Genomic DNA, 23848 nt, shown 5'->3' with positions numbered 1-23848 from the left:
GGTTTGACGACCGAGTGCCTTTACCCACTGAGCCATCTTGCTGGCCTCCTGGCTTTGTGTTTTGAAGTAACTGTATTGTAGATCCTTGCTAGAATTTTTGTTTTTCATTTAGGAATATTGATGCTTCAACTACCATATCCAAGTTTACAAACACACAGATCACAGAACATTACTCTACCTGTATCAAGCTTTCTACTGAAAATGTGAGTATTTGTTGGTTTCTATTTATTTAGACAGGATCTTGCTTTGTAGTTCAGGTTGGCCTCAAACCTGTGATCCTTCTGCCTCACCTCATTTCAGGTGTGTACCAACATGCCCAACTATGATTTTGTATCTGATCAGAGGGAGACAGGATTTTCTTGATTTAGGTTAAAAAAAAAAAAAAAATGTGATGGTTTGTTTATTCTCTAGTGTGGCTACCTAATGCTGTTTTTTTTTTTTTTTTTCCTCAGTGTGGCTTTACTGTTTTTGGTGAAAGCCTTTTTTTTCTTTTTCTTTTCTTTTTTTTTTTTTTTTTGTGGGGGGTCAGTTCTAGACGGGGGTTTCTCTGTTTAGCTTTGGAGCCTGTCCTGAAACTCGCTCTGTAGACCAGGCTGGGTTCAAACTCACAGAGATCCACCTGCCTCTGCCTCCCAAGTGATGGGATTAAAGGTGTGCACCACCACCGCCCAGCCTCTTGGTGGAAGCTTTGATGTTGCTGCTTGTGAATGGCCTACTGATTGTAGTACATCTAACACGGCCACGTGACTTACAGACAACTGGTGTGAGTTTAGAAACTAATAAAAAGTTCTGGAGCCACCCTGCATTAGAACCTCTCTTTCCCACTTATAAACTGGGAGACTGTGATAAATCACTGACCTCCCTGCTCCAGGTTCCTCCTCTAAAGGGAGAGTAGGGGAGTACCTGCCTCACAGGCGTCTACGGAGTTCTTAGAGCAAGGCCTGTGCACAGTGAGCTCTCATGACTTCTCCGTTTTCAGCCTTTGAGGAGGCGAGTGCACGTGGATTTGGCTCTGTTGCAAGTGGGAATGGAGATCAGTGGGGGTATTTCTGATAAACTTCAGTGTCATTTACAGGAGCTTATATGAGCTGAGCCTGTGAGTAATAAACCTTTCTGGAATTTCTTCCCCTAGAAAATCACCACTAAGAACGCTTTTGGCTTACATTTGATTGATTTCATGTCGGAGATTCTTAAGCAGAAGGACACAGAACCAACGAACTTTAAAGTAAGAAGCATGGGTACATTCCTTACAGCTGACTCAATTATTTTGAATGCTTAGTGTAACACACTTGAATTCACAAGAGCCTTCCTGATGAGACAGTACTATAGCTCCTTTTTTTTTTTTTTTTTTAAAAAGATAATTTATTTATTTTTATTTTATGTGCATTGGTGTTTTGCCTGAATGTATGTCTGTGTGAGGGTGTCAGATCTTGGAGTTACAAACTGTTGTGAGCTGCCGTGTGAGTGCTAGGAATTAAACCCTGGGGACCTCTGGAAGAGCAGTCAGTGCTCTTAACCACTGAGCCAACTCTCCAGCCCCAGCTCCTTTACACCCTTTTCTCAAAGGGTGAAATGCAGAGGGAAAAACATGTTTTTATTTCCCATCAGTCTTTGAGCACCTTTCAGGTTTTTTTTTTTTCTTCAATAAATATTTTATGAATCTAGCTGGATTTTACCTGTCCAAGTGCTGTCCTGTGCCTCTTCATGAATCTAACTGTGCTTTTGGACTAGGTGGCTGCTGGCACCTTGGATGCCAGCACCAAGATCTATGCCGTTCGTGTGGATGCTGTCCATGCTGATGTTTACAGAGTCCTTGGGGGGCTGGGCAAGGACGCACCGTCTCAGGAGGAAGAGGAGAGCCGTGCAGGTGCATGTGCAGGGGGAGCTGGCTTCAAGGGGCTACTTCTGGTGTGTACTGGGCAAGGGTGAAAACACAGGAAGTCGGTCAGGCCTTTTTTGAAGGCCTGGATATTTCCAGAATGTGGTTTTCCATGAGAAAATACAGGAAATGTGGCTTACTGGATTCTGTAGAGAACTCCTGATGGATGGTGAACTATTTTATACAACTGTTTGTCTTTTGGGATGGGTGACTTACTGGGAACTGAACTGAGCCCCGTCCAGCCTAGGCAGCAGTCATACCTGCCTTTTGTGCTAGGGTTTCTCTGTCTCTTAAAGGCCTTTGATTATCCTTATAGGAGCTTGCTTTCAACAGTACTAGTTCTTTTTCTTCAAAAAGAACTGTCTAAAAGCTTTTAGAAATTATTTAGCAAGACTTAGTAAACACTAACTAGGGAGCTTCTGCTTGGTGTATTCACAAATTTTTTTTTTTTTTTTTTGTCTGAGACAGGATTTCTTTGTGTAGCTCTGTCTGTCCTGAAACTCACTCTGTAGACCAGGCTGGCCTCAAACTCACAGAGATCTGCCTGCCTTTGTCTACCAAGTGCTGGGATTAAAGACATGTGCCGCCACCACCACCCAACCAGAAATTGATTTTCATTAGAAGTGAAATGTGTTATCTATTAATCCAGTTACTCTGTAAGCAGCAGGTTAGATGAGTTTGTTAACTTGAGGGGATTTCCTGTGTAAATTATGACTGCTCTAGAAGGCTTTCAAGAACTGCTCTTACCCTTTAGATGGAAGTGCTGTTGAACCAGGAACAACTAAAAAGGCTGCCAAGCCAAAGAAGAAGCCATCCTGCAAAACCATCGAGCAGAACCTAAGCAACATCAATGTGTCTGAAGCAGATCGAAAGTGTGAGGTGAGGAAGTGTGTGCTTGTGTGGGCTCTGATTCAGCAGAGCAGGCCATAGGGTCGGCGTTTATGGCTGGACTGAGCTTTGAAGAAAGGCTAGATCATTAACTGCAGACTCATGACTGTAGGTCTGGGCTCCAGATGGGAGAACATGGCTGGTTAGCATTTGAGAAAGGGACTAGGAGTGACAATACCAGTGTTCTGTGAGGTCAGTCACGTGAGGGGCACTAGGGTGGGGAGGGTAAGTGAACTGGGAGAATGATTATGGAGCTGTGAGGTTGCCTGGATGACAAGAGAGATGAGAGGATGTGGAGGTGTGAAACATGTCCTTTTGGGACCCAGGATGTTGAGATGGGGTCATGAAGATTGCAGATCATAACCTCCAAGCAAGGCCAGGGAGCCACATCTGTGTTATCAGAGTCAAGCCCTGTTTCTCCTTGGAAGCCCTATCCCAAAGCATCAGTAAGACCTGAGCGCAGTATTCTCTTCCTAGTAGGATCCCAGTGACTTCCTCCTTTTGAGCCTCGTGCTCTGCCTTTGGGTTGGTGTCACATGACTGTGCCGCCCTTCCCTGACCCAGCCTTGGGCCTTCCTCCTTGCACCCATTGCCAGCCTTTGCTTAGCCACCAGCCCTGCCGACTGCCTGTTCCTCACCTCGTCATCCTGGTTGGGTTCTTCCAATCTTAGAACTATTTCTGTTCAGAGCAACAGTAGTGAGCCAGATGTGGTTCCATATACCTGTAATCCTGACACTCAGGAGCCCCGGGCAGAAGGCTTTGAGTAAGATGCCAACTTGGGGATAGAGTAGGACCCCACCTTAAACAGAAGTCCCCGAAACATAGGAAGGATAGAACCTTGTGATTAGCTCCATCCCAATAGCTTGTTAAGGCAACAGGATTTGTTGTGATAGCATTTTACTGTGTTGGGCTTGTTAGAAGTAGCTGTTTAGAAACTGCCTGTGGAAGGGAACTAGCCAGAGGGCGTCTGTCCATGTATGTTGTAGATAAAGAGATTGGAAATAGACTTCTCATCGCTCATCCATCTGACCGTGTACTGCCTTTCTTCAGCCAGGATTTTACCTGATGACTCAGAAAGTCCTCCCCAGTTGCCCGTGCACAGCGTTCAGTCTTGTAGACAGACCTGTGCATGAGCTTGTTTCCTGCTGCCGCTGTTGCCGCTGCTGCTGCTGCCTGCTGTCATTCTTTGGTTCCCTGTTCTTGCACGCAGGTGGATCCTATGTTTCAGAAGACTGCAGCCTCCTTTGATGAGTGCAGTACAGCTGGGGTATTTCTCTCCACCCTTCACTGCCAGGACTATAGAAGCGAGCTGCTTTTTCCTTCTGACATGCAGACTCTCTCCTCAGGAGAACCTGTGGAATTGCCAGATTTAGGTTGGGTAGACATGACAGATTTAGAAGGTAAGTAGAATCACCCTTTATCAGTGTATCTCGGTCACTAGAGAAGCTTCTCATAGTCATGGGGGTAGCCTGTCCTGTTCTCGTTGTTGCTTTGGTTACTCAGCCAAATTGGGTGATCTTTGGCAGTGCCTGCCAACCGCTCACTTCCCCCTCTCTGCAGTATGGAGTCTAAATAGTAAGCCATCGGGGCTGGAGAGATGGCTCAGAGGTTAAGAGCATTGGCTGCTTTTCCAGAGGTCCTGAGTTCAGTTCCCAGCAACCACATGATGGCTCACAACCATCTGTGATGAGATCTGGTGCCCTCTTCTGGCCTGCAGGCATACATGTGGACAGAACGTTGTATACATAATAAATAAGTAAATCTTTATTAAAAAAAAAAAAGTAAGCCACCACTATGCCTGTATGCCATGGACCTCATGTACTCATTGTTTACAGCCAACTCGTATTTACAGGCTTACTTGGAGGGTCAATGTTTGAGCTGGGGTGCAGGAAAGAGACATCTCTCCAGACAGAGATACCTTGTTCTTATTTGTTCCCACTTCCCAGGGTCCTGAAAAGGGGGTATTGTGAGTTGTTTTCAAGCCCTGTGGCAGTCTAAGAACTGACCTCGCCTGTTAGTAGTTTCCTCAGACTTGACAAGATCTCAGCGTCTTCCCCTCATTTCTCTCTCTTCCCTACTGACCACGAGCTCTTCCAAGAATGTTGCAGGGAACAGTGAGCGCCATGTGCTGCAGTGGCATAGCTGTGTATGCTTGTGAGCACGTCTGTGTGCTGAATGGAATGGAGCTTCTCCTTCTGGGCTGCAGCTGTTTACCAGGCCGGCCTTGTACCTCCCTCTTCTTCCTCCCCTCCCACGGGCTGGAATTACAGGCATACACCACTACCCCGTTTCATCCTTTCTGCTCTTGTAGACGTTTGCTCAGCGTAACTGTTTGTGCTAACAGTTTGTTTTCTGTGTCTATGCCCTCAGCTAGGGCTGTGATCCTCTGATGTATGTCATCTGTAGCTACTTTAATAAGTACCATTATGTGATTACTAAGAAACTCAGTATGCTTTTAAGAAAAGGCCTGTACACCCAGCTCTAGAGCTCACTTCAGAATCAAATGTCCATGCCTCCGCCTTTCCTTTGCAGTTAGCTCTGGGAATGGCATTTAGCTTGCCTCCACTGTGGGTGCACCTGTGTCTGTTTGCACCCCCAAATGGTCCAGCAGCAGGACGTTGGCAGCCAGCCAGCACTGGCAATCCGGCCTCTGCGGGACAGTGAGGTGACCGCCTCTCCCTCCGTGTCATTCTAAAGCGGCAAACTCGGCCCACCTGTAATGTTTCCTTGACCTTGCTGTCCCTGCAGCGACCCTGCAGCAGTGTGTGGAGGACCGCCAGCTCTGCCCTTCCCTGGCCGAGTTCCAGTTTACTAAATGGGACAGTGAAACACATAACGAGGTGTGGTCAACTTTTGGATTTATAAGGGCTTGGGGCATTTTCCAATGGCTGGTGGTTTCAGTTAGCTAGCCTAAGATTAGTTCTGCCCAGTGGGAACCAAAACTGTGGCATCAATTTTATTTATTCAAGAGTACAGAAAATATTTCCTTTGGCACTTCTCTGGGAATTCTCAGCCTAGCTGGGAGGGTGGGGCTGTGAACCCCAGCAGGACCATCAGACAGTTGTGGATTCTGAGGTCAGTTCCATGTCCTATTTGCTCCCTTAGGGTCAGATTTGCTTATCATAGTAGCCTCTTGTCTCCAGCTGCTGTCAGGCTAGAGGCATTTCCTTCTTTTGGGGTTAAGTCCCCTGGCACACTGTTTCCTGAGAAACTGTCATGTTAAAGCCTTCCTTTGTGTATTTTTAGCAGGGCTCCCTTTAGCCTACTTACTGCAACTTCCAACATAAATGGTCTCCATGGAAAACTGTTCTCAAACATGCAGTTAATGAATGCAGATTCCTGTTTTGTGTTTTCCAAAATGTGCCCAACACAATGCAGCTTCAGCCTGCACTGCACAGTGTAAACTTCCGTGTGAGAGGGCTGGTTCTGGCAGGTGGGGCTGGGGGTGGGAGGCAGGAAAAGGAGAAGCTGAAAACAGCTGCTTTGCAGGGATGAGCTGGGGTGACCCTAAGAATGGGGACGGCTGAAGAGCCCTGTCTTCTCTGTAGTCTGTGTCGGCCCTGGTAGACAAGTTTAAGAAGAACGACCAGGTATTTGACATCAACGCTGAGGTTGAAGACAGTGACGAAGGGGACGTCCCTGACGGGCCCGTGGTGGAAGACTTTGATGACAACGATGAGCGAGACCCTGCTGCAGCTGGGGACCATGAGGAGTTGGGGAGCTGGAAGGAACTCTGCCAGGTCCAAAGCAGCCGGTAAGGCCCCTGGTCCTAGAAGGTTTCCAAACAGGCCTCCAGCTCCGGTTAGCTGGCAGGTGTGCCATAGCACACACGGGCTGAGCCACATGGCTGAGGGTCGCACCTGGCTTTGTGTGTTGGTGCCACTTCGTTATAGAACTGACCGACCGCTGCTCAGGCAGACCTCATCCCACTTCTTGCCCAAACTAGGGAAGTATTCGGCTGGCTGACCGAGCCTCTGGACTGGCTGGCAGGAAACCGTGAGCTCAGTGGCATTAGGACAACTAGTCTGAAGGAGTGCCTGTGACGTTAGGGGGTGGTAGAACAGAGATGGCCCCTAAGAGGGTGAGGATTGGGTAGAGCAGCCTTAGGGTACAGGTGTACAGATTTGGTTAGTTGTATAGACTTGGCAAGGGGTACCTGACCCCCAGAATGTGTTGAAGGATTTATTGGTGACTAGAGTTCCGGAAGCCTACAGGGCCTCTCTCTGCATAGCATCAGGCCAGGCGGTTGGGAAGGGAGACAGGCTCTTCACACCTTTGCCTGTAAGTGCCTAACCGCCAAAAGCTGACAGCAGAGTGCAGATGCGGTCCAGGGAGAGAGGCTCTGCAGCCGTCTGGTTTCATCTGTACTTCTTGTGGAACTACACATATGTAGTCTGTGACATAGCCTAGCTCCTTGTCCTTGACAGCATAGGGTCCTACAGACTTGAAATGTGAGGGTTTTGTAGTTTAATTTTAAAAATTAATTTTGAAATACAGAGTCTCTTGGGCTTTTGGTTTGATTGGTTGTGGTTTTGGTTTGTCCATTTTTGTTGTTTTTAAAGTTCTAAAGAGAAGGCCAGTCTGCTTCTTTTTGGTTTTTCAAGACAGTGTTTCTCTGTGTAGTTTTGGTGTTTGTCCTGGATCTAGGCCTGGCTGGCCTCGAACTCACAGAGATCCTCCTGGCTCTGCCTCCTGAGTGCTGGGATTAAAGGCATGCGCCACCACCGCCTGGCTCCCAGTCTGCTTCTTTTATTATCATCATCATCATCATTATTATTATTTTCAAGACAGGGTTTCCTGGAACTTGCTCTATAGACCAGGCTGGCCTTGAACTCAGAGTTCGGCCTGGCTCTGCCTCCCCAGGGATTAAAGGCGTGTGCTACCACGCCCAGTGCCTGTTCCCTTTTTAAAGCTTTTTTTCCTTACTCTGTAGAGTGTGTGGAAAGGACTTGTGCTCAGCTCAGTGCCGGTGCAAAGGTCCTCACACCCAAGACTGCACTCTCCTCACTCACCACTGTCATCCTCCCAGGGCGGCTGAGTTGACTAATGTGCTTCCTAGTGCCACAGCCTGAGGAGAGGCCTCCCTCAGGCACCAGAGCTGCCAAGCTGACAGATGAAGCTGGGTGACCTAACATTACTAAAGGGGTTCCCCAAGTGTTTGGGGGGCTAAGTATGTAAAATGGAACATCTTTTCCACTCTTAGGAGGAACTAAGGCAGTGTCTGTGGACCCTAATCAGTGAGAGAATGGGAACTAGAATTGTCATGTTGTGTGGCATAAACCATGTGTGAAAAGACCCAAGTCTGGTTCAGAGAATTGTGTCCAGCTCCCAGCTCTGGCATTGTTTGCTTGTTTTTTGAGGCTAAATATCATTGTATAGCCCAGGATCAAACTCAAGATCCTCCTGCCTCATCCTCCCTAGTTCAGGGATTATAGGCATCTGCCACCATACCCAGGCCAGCATTGGTGTTTTGCTGGTCTATGTCATGAGTTTCAGGCCAGCCAGTGCTACATAGGGGAGACTATATCTTTAAAAAAAAAACAAAAACAAAAACTTGACTTTTCTACCTGTTTTCTTGTCCCTCAGATGGGTAGATTAATATTTACAAGGCACTTTGGAACAGCCAACATATTTGTATAGTTATAAACACTTTGTGAGAAAATTAGGCAAAAACACTAAACAGGTCAAAACTTGGTGGTCTCTTAATGACGGGTTTGCTTGGACTTAGAAAGGCTGTTTCTGGAACCAGAGACTCCACATGGTGCCTCACAGCCCTAGAACTCCAGTTCCAGGGAACCTATACCCTGGTACCTTCTGGCTTCTGAAGGTACCAGGCATGCACGTGGTACACACACATACATGCAGGTAAAACACCCATACATATAAAATGAAATATAAAAAAACTGAAAAGGAAGTGATCCTTTGTGGTAGAGGAGGTGGGTAGCATATTTAGTAAATCAGTTTTTTTTCATGTAAATTTATGGTTTATATTCTGTGCAATATACTTGAACAAATGATTTGTATATGTTACAGGGAAGAAGTTATTTCCCTCGGGGACAGCAACGTCCAAACCATGTGCTCCCTTTTATCCATGAAACCTGGAGAATACTCCTATTTCAGTCCCCGGACCATGAAGATGTGGGCTGGCCCAGATCACTGGCGCTTTCGGCCTAGACCCAAGCGTGAGTACTTGTGGGTGGGACTTGAAGACAATGCTGTCCAGCACATACTGGCTGCACTGTGGTCAATGTTGAGTGGCAAGAGTAAGGCTTAGAGTCTGGAGAACAGGCCTCATGACCTCATTCTGCTTCCTAGTACCAGCACAACGTAAGTGGGGGGACACAAGGGAAGTCCCCTCCAGCCTTCCAGGCTCTGTAAGAAAGTGGAGCATGTACTGATGCATACAGCTAGCATAGCACAGATGTTAAGTTTAGATGGACGAGGCCTGTGATTCTGCCATAGTCCACCACTGTAGTGATGCTTAGCCACATGCTGCCTTGTGCTTACCAGGCCATTAGCAGATGTGAGATGAGATCAATGTTGGCATAGAGGTGAAGAGTGCTGTAAACTGTCTCTGTTTCTGCAGAAGACACTGCCTCCTACGTGGAGAACAGAAAGAAGAGTGCAAAGAAAGACTTCGAAATTAATTTTGATGATGATATTGATTTTGATGCATATTTTCAGAAAACAAAGGTTTGTACCAGACATTAGTGCCTTCTGAGATTACTCTGCACTCCTTTTGCCCTTTCAGACAGGGTTTTCAAAAATCACTGTATAGCCTGGTGTGACATCACATGTCTTTAATCTCAGCACTCATGAGGCAGAGGTTCTCTGAGTTCCAGGCTAGCTGGGGCTACATAGACTCCATAACAAAAGAAATAAGCAGAAAGTTATTGTATATTTAATTTTTTGTTTTCTAGAGATAGGGTCTCATGTAGCACAGGCTGCCCTCAAACTCTCTATATAGCTGAGGCTGGCCTTAAACTTCTGGTCCTCCTGCCTTTACTCCCCAGATGTGCCCTGGTGCCCAGCTATAACTTTAACTGATAAACTGGGCGGTGGTGGTGCATGCCTTTAATCCTAGCACTTCAGAGGTAGAGCCAGGCGGATCTCTGTGAGTTCGGGGCCAGCCTGGTCTACAGAGCAAGATCCAGGACAGGCACCAAAACTACACAGAGAAACCCTGTCTCGAAAAATTAAAAACAAACAAACAAACAATTTTAACTAATAAACTAGTACTCTCATTCTCCCTCATCCCTAAGGGACCACTGAGAAATAGTCCCAAAGCCAGTGCCAGGGACAGGCAAGCTTAGAACGTTAGACAGGGTGACACTGTTGCCCAGTCTCATGCCCTCTACAGCCCACGTGAATCTTGAACTCATGACAGGATGCCTGCCTCAGCCCTCTGAGTGTTGTGATTACAGGCCTCCTCTCCTGGCCAGCACAGTCACTTCATTATGCTGACCAGAGAATTGCAAGGAGTAGAGTAATGTAATGCCCACACCCTTCCTAAACTCCTTTAGAGTGATATATATCATTGTTACTAAGAAGGCTTTCTTTTTTTTTTTATGACTAGGCTGCTACCACTCTGACCAAGTCCACTTTGGAGAACCAGAATTGCAAAGCTACCACTCTTCCCACAGATTTCCACTATGAAGCTGATACTCTGGTCCAGCTTCACCTCAAACCAGGCATAAGGGTAAGATGGTGCCCCCCTTCCTTTAAGCTGTTGTCTCTTGATGGCCTGTGTGGATCCCGTGGCTTATAGTGTCACTGTTGGGCAGCACCGTGGAGGAGGAATCATGGGAGGTAGATGGGTGAGGCAAAGTGAGAGGACAGACTGGAGAGCCGTCACCTTGGAGCGCTCTGCCGTGGGTTACACCCAGCTTCGGTAGTCCCACTTTTGCAGAGTCACCTGCAGGAGTAGTTGATAGTTTCCTCGTCATTTTGTCTGTTCCTTACAAGTGCTTAAGTTCTTTGTGGAACTAGGGATTGAATTTCCCAAGGAGCATGTCCTAGTTAGGGTTTCTACTGCTGCAACAAAGCACCATACCAAAAAGCAAAAAGTTTATTCAGTTTACACTTCAGCATTGCTGTTCATCACTGAAGGAAGTCGGGACAAGAAGTCAAATAGGACAGGAACTTGGAGGCAGGAGCTGATGCAGAGGCCATAATGCAGCTTACTGGCTTGCTCCCCATGGCTTGTTCAGCCCGCTTTCTTACAGAACCCAGGACCACCTACCCAGGGATGGCACCACCCACTCTGGGCTGGGCCCTCTTTCAATTGTCACTAAATGAGAAAATACTTTACAGCTGGATCTCATGGAAGCATTTCCTCAACTGAGGCTCCTTCCTCTGATGACTCTAGCTTGTGTCAAGTTGACACACAAAACACGCTGGTACAGCTGACCGCTTGTCAACTTGACACACAAACGAAAAGCCACAACCTTTCCTTTCTTATTCATCCCCAAGATCTCACATTAATACATAAATAACTCGGGCTGGAGAGATGGCTCAGCTGTTAAGAGCACTGGCTGATTTTCCAGAGGACCTGAGTTCAATTCCCAGCAACCACATGGTGCTTCACAACTCACAACTATCTATAATGGGATCTGATACCCTCTTCTGACATGCAGGTATTCATGCAGATGGAGCACTCATACACATAAAATAAATAAATCTTAAAAAATGTCCCACAGTTTTTACAAATTCAAACACATTAAAAATTTAGTCCCTTTAAAATAGCCAATGTCTTTTATTTTTTTATTTTTTATTTTTTTTTTACATTTTATGCCTTCATTGTTTTGAACTATGTAGATTCGGATGAGGGTCTGAGCTTGGGAGTACACAGCCTGAGGCAGCCTGGGGCCTTGGATTCCCTTGGAACTGGAGTTGCAGGAGGTTTTCAGATGTCCAACATGGGTGCTGGGAAACAAACTCAGGTTCTCCTCGAGAGCAGTGCACCCTCTGAACTGATGAGCCATTCCTCAGTCCCTGCATTTTATTTATTTATCTTGTGTGTGCATGTGCACATCACAATATTCCTGCCTTGGCCTGGCCAATGTCTTTTAAAATTCAAAGTCTCTCAACTGTGGGCTCCAGTAAAATACTTTACTTCAAGAGGGAAAAATTAGGGCAGAGTCACAATCAAAGCAAAGCAAAATCAAACTCTAACCGTCCAATATCTGGGGTCCACTCGTGATCTTTTGGGTTCCTGCGAAGGGCTTTGGTCACTTCTCCGGCTCTGCCCTCTGCAGCACACACAGCTCATCTCCTAGGCCCCAGCTGGCTCCACTCCAGTGCTGCTGCTGTCCTTGGTTGTCTTCCCATGGTCCTGGCATCTCCAAAACGCTGGGGTCCTCTGCTGCAACTGGGCTGCACTTTCACCAATAGCCTCTCCTAGATGTCTTCATGGTGCCAAGCCTCAGCTTCTCTGTATGACCCCTTCAGTCCTCAGTCTTCAACCAGTGGCCTCTCCAGGCCTCTAAGAGTGCCAGTCCCCAGCTGCTCTCCATGACCCCTTCATGCCTTCAAAACCAGTACTACATGGGTGACTCTTACACTGCCAAGTTTGGCTGCCAGCGTAAGGTACAACCTCAGCTGCCTCTGGAACACAGCTTCTGTGTGCTGACTCTCAGGAAACACTTCCCAGAAGATTTCACCACAATGATGTTCTCTTCTTAATCACAACTCAATTCTCAGCTTTAGCCGACCAGCATCAAATATCCCAGTAAAGCAAAGTTTCACCTTGGTAGTTCTGGTATCTTGTTAATCACAGCTGAATTCTTCAGCCCCAGCAAACCAGAATGACAGAATCTTAAATCAAAATAGCAAACGGTCCTAATAGAGTCTTTAAATGTCCCTCTGAAACTTCATAAGCCAGGCCTCCATCTTCTGCACTGCTCTCAACATTCTTACCTTCCAAGCTCCCACAGAGCTCTTAACACTCAATGGCTTTTCTAGCCCAAAGTTCCAAAGTCTTTCCACAATCCTCCCCAAAACATGGTCAGGTCTGTCACAGCAATACCCCACTCCTGGAACCAACTTGTTTTAGGGTTTCTATTGCTGCAACAAAACACCGTCACCAAGAAGTTGGAAGGAAAGGTTTCAGCTTATATTTCCACAGTGCTGTTCATCACCAAATGAAGTCAGGACAGGAACTCTAGCAGGGCAGGATCCTAGAGGCAGGAGCTGATACACAGGCCTTGGAGGGGTGCTACTTACTGTCTTGCTTAACCTGCTTTGTTAGAGAATCCAGGACCACCAGCCTAAGGATGGCACCACTCACCATGGGCTGCGCCCTCCCCTTTAGATTACCAATAGAGAAAATGTCTTACAGCTGGATCTCATGGAGGCATTTCCTCCACTGAGGCTCCTTCCTCTCTGATGACTAGCTGTGTCAAGTTGACACACACAACCAGCCAATATAGAGCATTTTCTAGCTTTGTTTGTTTTCTTTTGAGACAGTGTTCGCTTTGTGGCTCAGGCTGGCCTTGAACTCACTACATATTCCTAACTTGCCTCAAACTTGGGATCCTCATGCTTCATCACTTTCGAGGACCAGGATTCCAGTTGTGTACCACTACGTTCAGTTCATAATTTTAATGATATACATATATTTTCCTGAATTCACCAATATGCTACTCTACTTACACAGACTGACCAATAGTGTTCACTTCACAGAAATGCAGAGGAGACAGCTGCAGCAGTACTGTGAGCTGCAGCTGTGGCCACAGCAGAGATTGCTGTGCTCAAGGCACAGACAGCCTGATGTGGAATGGCAGAGCAGGGCTGAGACACAGCTACACAGCGAAGCCTCTTGGATGGCCACCCCCCCTGTAGCCTTTCTTATGAACTTTCAGTAGGCTAGCCATTCAGGGTGCAGGAGGATAAAGCCGTCTGTGGTGTTCCCTGTGGAAGAAAGAACTGTGGTTCTTATGTTTAGAATGGCGGTCCCCATGAGAGGCAGGCAGCCAAGCATCAGGAGCTTGAGTTCCCTTTTTCTTCAGTGGAGCTACACCGTGAAAAGGACACTAGAAACCTGGCAAGGGGCAAGCTAACACATACACAGAGTAGGGTGTTCCAGTGGAGAAGAACTTACTGTGTCGTATGAGAAACGGTGGAGGAATGTGGGCCACTTCATAACCTTCTGAATGTTTGATATTATTTTTGAATTTGTATTATAAAAATATTGTTTTAAGGGGGTTGATTTTGAAGTATGGGATTATATTAGGATAGTCAAGATCGCGTGGTAAGCTCAGTGCATCTCCAGCCGTTCCCCTCAACTCCAAGATGTATATCCCAAGTCCAGACCGCTGGTGTGAGAGCTGCAGATGTTTGAGGGCTGTAGTTACTGAGCACTTCCAAAGGGAGCACAGTTCTGTGAGGCGGTGGAAGGTTGAATGGGGACTCACGTATAATTAGGAGAAAGAGCTGGCTGCTTCTGTTTTTGCTTTGTAGTGAGCAGTGGTTGCCCCAGCAAGGGGACAGCAGCCTAACTGTGTGTGTGCGCGTGTGCGTGCGCACAAGCACTCATGCATGTATGTACACTGGAACAGAGGTAGATGTTGGGTGTTTCCCTTGTGTGTACTGTGTGGGAACATGCACATGAGTACCGCACAGTACATGTGTGGAGGTCAGAGGACAACTTTTAGGAGTCCGTTTTTTCCTCCAACCATACTGGACCTGGGGATTGAACTTAGGTTGTCAGACTTGGTAGCAAGCACCTTCCCCTCTGAGGCTTCCTCCTGGCTCCACCTCTCTTTTCTGAGACAGTCTCTCACTGCACCCTGTGATCGCCAGTTGGCTAAACTGGCTGGTGAGCAGAGTTGTAGCGATCCGTCTCACTGCTTTCCAGACCTAGGGTTAGACGCTTAGGCCCTCGTGCTTGCAAGGCAGGCACCGTACGGAGTCCTCTCCCAGCCCCAACAGGCTGCCTCTACAATAAGGAAATGAGTTCTTAGCAGGATTGTTCAGGTACAGTTGAATTTCTTTCAGAAAGCTGTAGGTAAGGTGGTCAGCTTTTGTTTTTAAATAAAACTCAGAAGATGCAGTTGCAGATGAGATGAGGAAGTGTTTTAGTTTTGGGGGTGAGCAGAGACTCTGTGCCCTGTGCCTTGTGTCGTTCTGTGCAGTGGAGACTCAGTTGGACTGTAGGCTGCTAGGATCCTTGCTCTATGGTCAGTCATTTCCTTCTAGACTATGCTAGAAATTGAGCGTAGGAAACAAGCCTGATATCCCCAACGTTGTCCAGTAGCTGCTTTTCTAGAAAATTCTTTTTGTATCCTCCCCCACCCTTTATTCTAGTTACTCAAGATGGGCCAGGACCAGCAGGCAAAGACTGAGCACTATGAGGAAATCGAAGACTATGACTACAACAACCCTAACGACACCTCCAACTTCTGCCCTGGACTTGAGGTAAGGGAAGAAGAGCTCTCACCTCTCCCAGACGGAGGGTGGTCTCTTCCCTGGTTTCCATTGCCCCTTCTGGATGCAGACAGCTGTAGGAGTCCTCAGTCTAGTGGGGCTTTTCTGGGTGCACAGTCTGTCTCTGTATAGACCACTGAACAGTGCTGAGAAATGAGCTCAGTGCGGCCGCTTTACGCATACCCTGGGTTCAGGAAGCAGTGGACACCCTCTGCGAATGAGTTGACATGTGGATGGAGTCTTTGGCCTGCACAACATAGCACTAATCCTGGCTGCTGTGGGATTCCCAAGGAATAGAACTACACTTCTGTTCTTAGGAGCTAATATTTGGCCGGGAGACAAAACACATAGGCATGTGAATGGTGGTGTGGTTCAGTGGGACCAAGAACAGTCTGGAAGTGTTTATCAGAAGGACTTGTACAAGTCACTGCTCGTCTTAAGACCTTGGTTGGTTCTACATCATTCCTGTTTCTCATTGCGAGTCCACTGAAGAAACAGCAGTTAGAAGTGATGGGGAGGAGGACAGACGCCTGACCTGCATGTGGGGAGGGAAGAACTGGCAGGCACGGGTTCTGGTTCTGTCCTTCCTGGGGAGAGGCAGACTGTTGTGCTTTGATGGGGGCTGGCTTACAGTTCAGGGGTTTAATCCATGACCATCATGGTGGGAAGCATGGTGGCATGCAGGCAGACTTGGTGCTGGGGAGGTAGCTGAGAGTTCTACATCTGGATGGCAGGAGCAGGAAGAGATGGGGCAGGGGGATAGAACCCAGTACCTCAGGTACTGTGTGCGTGCTCTCCTGCCGAGTTGTTTGCCCAGCTCCTGCTCTGTGCTCTTGTCTACTAAGCAAAGGTGACGCTGGTCTCTGTGGTCATTGTACTCCTTAAGCTCACGCTTCAGAAGTCTGAGGCTGATGACAGATGCCTGTCTCTAGGTTTATTTATGTGAGCAGGAAGAAGCGAGGTGAGCACTCCACCTTGGCGCTCACTTAGTGGATTCTCAGGTGATCTCCGCTTGCTTTGTGTGCATGGACTCTTCCTGGTGATTTCTAAGCTCCATTGACAACTTCTGCCAAACTTGAGGCTGATGTTTCCTTGCCCAGGCTGCTGACAGTGACTGTGAAGAGTCAGATGATTTATTTTCGGAACCAGTTAGGACCTTTGACCTCGAATCTGATCCTTGCTGTACGCAGAAGAATGTACAGGAGAATGGTCACATTTCTTCTGAAAGCCAAGGAGCAGATATCACAACTTACGGAGAGTCGAACTTGGTGGCTGAGCCTCAGAAGGTGAGGAGGAGGAGGAGGCAGCTGGGACTGTGTGGTTTCCCGGAAATCTGTGTAATGCCTCATGTGGGAGTCCCTTCAGCCTGCACTCTGCCTGCTCTCTCTTTCCATCTTAACTTGCTGCTCTCCAGGCAGCTGAGTTGTAGACAGGGTTGAGCTGCTGCTGGTTAGTTACATGGTCACGTAGAACTGACATCTTTCCAAATACAATTTGTATTTACTTTTGCAGTGTTGAGAATCAAACCCGGGCCATAAGTAGGAGTGGATTGATCATGCCAATAAAGTACATGAGTGAAGGCTGCAGCAGGGAGCATATCTTTACATGCTGCTTCATGAGCTTAGCTGTGTGCCTTCTAGAAACCTTGGCCAAATTGATTTTATTGTTCAACATCTATATGTCCTATACCAAGTGCCAGACTTGGTGCTACCTAATATTTTATCTACTCATCTCTTTACACTGGAATTCTTAGTCTTAATGTAAATTACTTCTAATTAAAAAGAAATTAGGATCTGGGAGTGGAGCTTTGTTGGTGGAGTGTTTACCTAGCTATATGAAGCCCTGGTTCAGTCCCCGCACTGCTCTTTAAATTCTGGCTCATTAAAATTGGGCATCGTGGTACACACTTATAATCCCAGCACTGAAGCTTGGAAGCAAGTGGATCAGAAGTTCAAGATGTACATAGGAAGTCAAGGCCAGCCTTGGCTACATGAGACCCTATCTTTTTTTTGTTGTTGTTTTTGTTGTTGTTTTTCGAGACAGGCTTTCTCTGTGTAGCTTTGCACCTTTCCTAGATCTTGCTCTGTAGACCAGGCTGGCCTCGAACTCACGGAGATCCACCTGCCTCTGCCTCCCGAGTGCTGGGATTAAAGGTGTGCGCCACCACCGCCCGGCGAGACCCTATCTTAAAAACCAACCAAACAACAAAATACAAAAGGTAAAAACAAAAAGAAGTGATTTTTTTTTTTTTTTTTTTTTTTTTTGAGGGGAGAGATGTTCCTTTTTTGTTTTGTTTTTTGAGGCGATCTTACATTGTAACTTGGAACTCAGTATGTAGATCGGGCTGGTCTCAAACTCACAGAGATCCAGTTGCCTCTGAGTGCTGGGAACAAAGGTGTGCGCCACTATGCCTGGCCTGGATTCCTTCTTGATTTCCAACTTTTTCATTCCAGACTTTTGTTTTTACGGTCAGTTGATGTTTTTCTTCTGCCCAATTCTGCTTTGCTATTCCTGTTTCAGGTGAATAAAATAGAAATCCATTATGCCAAGACGGCCAAGAAGATGGACATGAAGAAGCTGAAGCAGAGCATGTGGGGCCTGCTGACAGAGTTCTCCAGAAAGGAGGCTGACACAGAGGTGGGGACAGCACTCATGTTCTCTAGGTGTCCCGTGTGGGAGGGGAGAGCTGAGGTCTGCAGCCCATGAACCCTCAGTGTTGTCCATGGCCCCAAAGCAGAGAGATGCAGTCACAGTTTAAGAAAGACAGACATTGTCCCAGCAGAGGAGCGGGCAGGTCACACGAAAGCTGAGACACGTGGCAAGCTAGTACCTTTGGCTCTTGTCTTACCTTACTGGTAATGAATTGTGCTGCCTTAGCAACTGAATCTTTCCAGTATTGACGAGCATTTGGAGTACTTACCAGTAGCAACTTAAGTTGAAACATGACTTTTGCAAAGTAAACTGTGTGACTACCTTAAAAGTGTCAGAAAGTGTTGTAAGTTTTGAGCTGATGTTCTGATTTGGGATGTTGTTCTCAACAAGAGCACTGGAAAAATAATCACTTGGCCAGATTCTTTCTCCTGAGTGTAAGGCGAACCCTGAGTGGCTGTTCATACCCATCCTGTTCTACAAACTCCACACACACCTTCTACTAAGGCTCATGGCTAAGCAATGAGATTCATGGTTATTGAGGACCCTAAGCTGCATGGTCTTGGCTATATCAGAGAAAGCCTCAGTCCCTGTATCAGTGTGCGTACTGTAACAAACAGCAGAGACACTCCTCTCAGAGAAAAGACACGTACATCGGCTCAGTCTTAGAGGTTCAGGCTGCAGTGGGCGGCTGCCATTGCTTTGGTCTTGGAGTAGTACTTTACAGAAGCACAAATAGGGTCTGATCACTTGTATCGTGGCTAGAATATGAAAGAAAGAACAAGGGCATATGGTCCACTATCCACAGTCCACACCTCGGTGACCTGATTACCTCTCTTTAAAATTCCAGCACCTCAGCCAGGCGTGGTGGCGCATGCCAGAGGCAGGTGGACCTCTGTGGGTTCATACATAGAAAGACCCTGTCTCAAACAAACAACAACAAAAAACAAGACAAAAATTCCAGCACCTCTTAAGAGTGCCTAGGTGGAGACCAAACTAAAACATCTAAGTCTTTTAGAAATATTTAAAAAAACAAAAAACAAGAATTTATCTTTGCTTCATTCAGTACACTTTTCTTTATTGAATGTACAGTTTTGCAAGTTTTTATTGTTTCAAGCATGAACTTAAGTGGTCAAACCATAATTTTTTATTTTTTATTTATTTATTTTTTTTGGTTAGGTAAACCACAGTGTCAATGGCAAAGAAGGGGCCCCTGAGGAGGTGGCTGATGAGAAGATGCTCAGTGGACTCACGAAGGACCTGCAGAAGAGGTGTGGTGCGGACAGACAGAGGGCTGGGGGTGCATTTCCCCTCTGCGTTCTGGCCAGCGTCTTAGTGGGACTTTTAGCATGACAGGCCCACTGCCCACAGCTGCTTTATGTGACCACCTGAAGGAGCTGTGTCTGCCCTATGTGTGAATAAGCTGTAAAAAGCACTGTTCCAGTGGCTGGAACAGTCTGGGAGACATTTTATTTCCAAATACAAACTAGAAAAACCTGCTTGCAAATGCATTTGTTTATAAAGCCTGGGGAATCCTTTGTTCCTCTGTAGTTTTTAGGGGTGTGTGTGTGTGTGTGTGTGTGTGTGTGTGTGTGTGTGTGAGATTCCTACCTGACGGAGGATCCCTGTTCTCTCAGTTACATGACCTACTCAGTGCTGGTACCTTTCTTTCCAGGCTGCCCCCACTCATGGCTCAGAATCTCTCCATACCCTTGGCTTTTGCGTGTCTTCTGCATTTAGCCAATGAAAAGGTAGGTCATTCGAGTAAGTACAGGAGTGTTTGAATCTGCCTTTTCCTGCCAGCTCACTAGAGATTTTATAGTAAGCAGATCTTCCAAGAGTTACCACACAGTGGGTAAGAGCCTGTAATCCTATTCAGAGGGCCTGAGTTCAGTTACCAGCACCCATACCCATATTGGGCAATACACAACTCTTGTAACTTCAACTCAGGGGGTTCTGACACCTGTTCTTCTGGCCTTTCACACACACACACACACACACACACACACACACACACACACACACACACAGATACACAGACCTAGACACACAAATGACTAAAATAAAAAAAAAACTTTTTTCTTTATTTTTTTTTTTTTGTTTGTTTTTTTTTGTTTTGTTTTTGAGACATGGTTTCTCTATGTAGCTCTGACTGTCCTGGAACTCACTCTGTAGACTGGGCTGGTCTCGAACTCACAGAGATCTGCCTCCTGAGTGCTAGGATTAAAGGTGTGCACCACCGCCACCTAGCTTTAAAAAAAAAAGAAAGAAAAAGAAAAAGCTTACGGGGACAGAGGTGGGGGGCACATATCCCCTCTCTGTGGTTAAGGGAGATGGCAGTGAGGGTGTTTCTGTGGGGTTCCTGATAGAAACATCAGATGCCATGAACCTGAAGAAAGGCTGAAAAACTAACTGGGTGACTGGGGAGACTGTTAACAAGAAAGTTAGTGGGCACTGGCTATAAGTCCCCATTTGGAGTAGGAGTGTTCCTACTCAGGTTCCCAGCTCTGGCAGCTCCGCTCCCTTCCCCTGGTGATGGTTCAGGCTTTAGAGGATCGACTTTTTCTTGTTGTGATCAAGGCTCCCATTTGGAGTCCTCAAGAGGACTTATTATCTGAAGAATGCAATATGGCCACAGCTCATACCCTGTCAGGCTGAGTATGAGATTGGACTTGGAATATTTTGACATTTCCTAAGATCAGAGTTCTGTGATGACTCAGACCTTAACAATCTCAAGGAAAACATTGCCCAAACACTTCATCCCACACCTTGATCTTCCTTCTTATTCTTTTTTATTTATTTGTTTTTATTTTTTGTGCATTGATGCTTTGCCTGCATGAATGTCTGTGAGGGAGTAGGATCCCCTGGAGCTAGAGTTACAGACACAGCTGTGAGTGTGGTGTACTCTAATAAAGCTTGCGTGAGGATCAGAGGACAGAGCCAGCCAGCCACTAGATAAGACATATAGAGGTCAGGCAGTGGTGGCACACACCGTTAATCCTATCACTCTGGAGGCAGAGATCCGTCTGGATCTCTGTGAGTTCAAGGCTACACTGGGAACAGAGGGCAATGGTGGCACACACATTTAATTCCAGGAAGTGATGTCTGGGCAGAGAAAGGTATATAAGGCATGAGGAAACAGGAACTCACTCTCTTAAGGCAGAGAATTTCGTAGAGGTAAGAACTAGTGGCTGCTGCTCTGTTTCTCTGATCTTTCAGCTTTCACCCTGATATCTGGCTCTGGGTTTTTTATTAAAAACCATCTAAGATTTGAACAACATGTGAGTTGGCATGTGGGTGCTGGGAATTGAACCTAGGTCCTCCGGAAGAGCAACCAGTGCTTTAACCACTGAGCCATCTTTCCAGCCTTGTTCTTACTCTTAGTCAATCCTATGTGGACCCTGTCTGTCCATCACTCTAGTTAGTGACCTCCCTCAGATGTGCTGTGTGGTGGGGCTTAGGATTCAGGATAGATGTAGTTCCCTCTCTTCTGCCACTGTAGCCAGCAGCAAAAACTCACTGAGTCTGGAAGCACCTTCCCCCGTGCTAGAGACCAGACTTAGGGCCTTACATGTTAGGCAAGTGCTCTTGCACTGAGCTAAGTCCCTCTGCTCCCACAGCTTGTAGAAGCTGAGCTACAGCCACCAGGAAGGTGTGGTAGGGAAGAGGGTGGGGGGTGCCGAGTACCAACGCATCTCACCGCTGCACCTTTGAGGGTGGGCTGGGTGCCGAGTACCAACACATCTCACCGCTGCACCTTTGGGGGTCGGGGGTGGAGAAAAGACAGGAAGGCTTGACAGTCGGCCAGCCCTAGGGAAACAGCTGCCTGAGGTGAAGATGGGAGTTGAGATGGTTGCTGAGCAGAGCTGGGAAGGGCAGCTGTCAGAGATGTAACAGCTGGGGGATGGGGGGATGGACCTGTGGAGGCAGCCAGACAGGTGAGTCGTGTGTGCCAAGGCTCACGGTGGCCTCCCCCCCTGCATCTCTTAGCTCCCTAGGGGCAGATGGCCTGGCCCTTCAGCTTCTGTGGGAGTTGCCGCCACCACCTGGTGAAAAGCAGCTTTGTACAAACTATTTGCCATGAGATGGTTTTTCTTGTAGTGATGAAACCTCATTCTCTGTAGTCACCTTGTCTCCTCGACTAAAATTGTCTCAGGATTTGGTTGCCAGTCTATCAAAGCCTGTGTGTTTCTTATCTTCCCTCAGAATCTGAAGCTAGAAGGCACAGAGGATCTTTCTGATGTTCTTGTGATGCAAGGAGACTGAGTCCACTTTGAGACGTCTGCAGTGGGAGGCCCATTGCATCCTAGAGGCGGTGGAGAGATGCTGGGGTTGTAGTGTGGCTGTAGCCGGCAACTACCACAGTGCTGTGGCTCTCCCCTCTTGCCACCTCAGCTTGAATGCCACGCTCTGAAGCTCCATGCTGATGGAAGTTTCCCTCCACCTAGGAGAGGGGAGCTTATTGGGCTGGAGTATAAAGATAATCTTCTTTATATCCATGTGCTTCTGGTCACTAGAATCTACTTTCCACTCTGTACTGTTGTGGAGAATAGCAGCTTCTCACTGTCTTTAAAGAGTTCTCTAGTCCATGTACATAAAATTTATCACTTGTAAACTTAATTGTATATAATGTTCAAAAATAAAACCATTCTGGTACAATGTGAGTGCCCAGTAGACATTCAGTGTTAGCATCAAACCTGGTTACTCCCCTCAGCTGTCCAGGATGCCACGCCCACAAGGGAGGTGATACGCAAGAGCAGGAGGAGGAGAAAGAATGCCTATTTGGAGATCAGGTCTGTTATAAGCACCTATGATGCTGTGGGAGGGGTGATATATAAGTGTTCTCTTGCCCTTCTGACTTCATTTAGCTTCAGCACTGCTGTGAGGAACACAGGAGGGGCTTGGTTGTTTGAGGGATGGGCCTTGAGTTTGCCTCCGGGGTCTCTTGCAGCCACCTTGCTGCTGCGCTGCTGTAGTCACAGGCTGAGCACTGACTCACTGACCCCCTCCTTATCATACACACCTTCATTCCTAGTCACCAGCAAGTTCAGACTCCTATTGCCTGCCCTGGGGACTGCAGAGGCCTCCTTTCTGTCTTCTGTATCCACACTCCAGGGCCACACAGAGTTCAGCATTCCCAGATAGAAAATGTTTTCCCATAACCTCAGGGAACGGGGATAAAGGTGTTGTGGAATATTAGTTTAAGATATGTTACATTTGTTTATGCTGTGGAATGTTTGTCTAATGGTACAAAGATGTGTTGCATTCGTTTATGTTGCATTTGTTTAACTGTGAAGCTGTGTTACTTTGCCTGTCTAAAACCTGATTGGTCTAATGAAGAGCTGAATGGCCAATAGTGAGGCAGGAGAAAGGATAGGCAGGGCTGGCAGGAGAGAGAATAAATAGGGGAAATCTAGGGAAGAAGGAGAAGAGTGAGGAGTGAGAAAAGAAGAGGGTCCAGCCACAGAGTAAGAAGGAAAAACAAAACAACCAAACAAAAAAACCATAGAATAAAGAGAGGTAAAAAGCTCAGAGGCAAACGTAGTTAAAGAGAAACAGGATAATAATTTACGTTAGAAAAGCTGGCTAGAAACAAGCCAAGCTAAGGCTGGGCATTCATAAGTAAGAATAAGTGTCCATGGATATATTTGGGAGCTGGGTGGCAGGCCCCCAAAGAGAAAAAAAAATACATAAAGGTTGTCTGCAGTGTGCCCAAGATCCCTGTTACTTACTGTCCAAGTTAGCATCTGGGGTGATGGGCAAGAAGCAAGAGTATGCAGTTGTTATTCTTTTTGTTTTTCGAGACAGGGTTTCTCTGTAGCGTTGCGCCTTTCCTGGAACTCACTTTGTAGACCAGGCTGGCCTCGAACTCACAGAGATCCACCTGCCTCTGCCTCCTGAGTGCTGGGATTAAAGGCGTGTGCCACCACCACCTGGCCAGTTGTTATTCTTATAACTTGCTCTAAGCCCTAACAGTCTCTTGCCCTGCGTAACTTCCTCGGGAA

At 46.9% G+C, this 23848-nt stretch overlaps 1 protein-coding gene across 1 annotated transcript; it reads left to right on the top strand.

Annotated features, from left to right (window-relative positions):
• Positions 1-112: 112 nt before the first annotated feature.
• Ncaph (non-SMC condensin I complex subunit H) lies at positions 113-22276 on the top strand. Its single transcript, XM_059261341.1, has 16 exons — positions 113-203; positions 1133-1225; positions 1732-1867; positions 2634-2758; positions 3979-4168; positions 5517-5608; positions 6317-6522; positions 8802-8950; positions 9355-9461; positions 10345-10467; positions 15075-15185; positions 16295-16480; positions 17715-17831; positions 19023-19114; positions 19519-19594; positions 22050-22276. The coding sequence occupies exons 2-16, from the start codon at positions 1178-1180 to the stop codon at positions 22107-22109; spliced, it is 1818 nt and encodes a 605-aa protein (XP_059117324.1). The 5' UTR covers positions 113-203; positions 1133-1177; the 3' UTR covers positions 22110-22276.
• Positions 22277-23848: the final 1572 nt, after the last annotated feature.

This window comes from Peromyscus eremicus, chromosome 4 (assembly GCF_949786415.1).
Source record: "Peromyscus eremicus chromosome 4, PerEre_H2_v1, whole genome shotgun sequence".
Classification (NCBI taxonomy): Eukaryota; Metazoa; Chordata; class Mammalia; order Rodentia; family Cricetidae; genus Peromyscus; species Peromyscus eremicus.
Note: the sequence above shows the minus strand (reverse complement) of the source record. Positions and strands in the feature narration are given on the sequence as shown.

What these genes read in the sequence shown, in the direction of transcription:
- Ncaph (XM_059261341.1), top strand. Translation starts at nt 1,178, where the DNA reads ATGTCGGAGATTCTTAAGCAGAAGGACACAGAACCAACGAACTTTAAA. An exon ending in GGAAGAGGAGAGCCGTGCAG is followed by an intron (nt 1,868 to 2,633) that starts GTGCATGTGCAG and finishes CTTACCCTTTAG; the next exon opens with ATGGAAGTGCTGTTGAACCA. An exon ending in AAGCAGATCGAAAGTGTGAG is followed by an intron (nt 2,759 to 3,978) that starts GTGAGGAAGTGT and finishes TCTTGCACGCAG; the next exon opens with GTGGATCCTATGTTTCAGAA.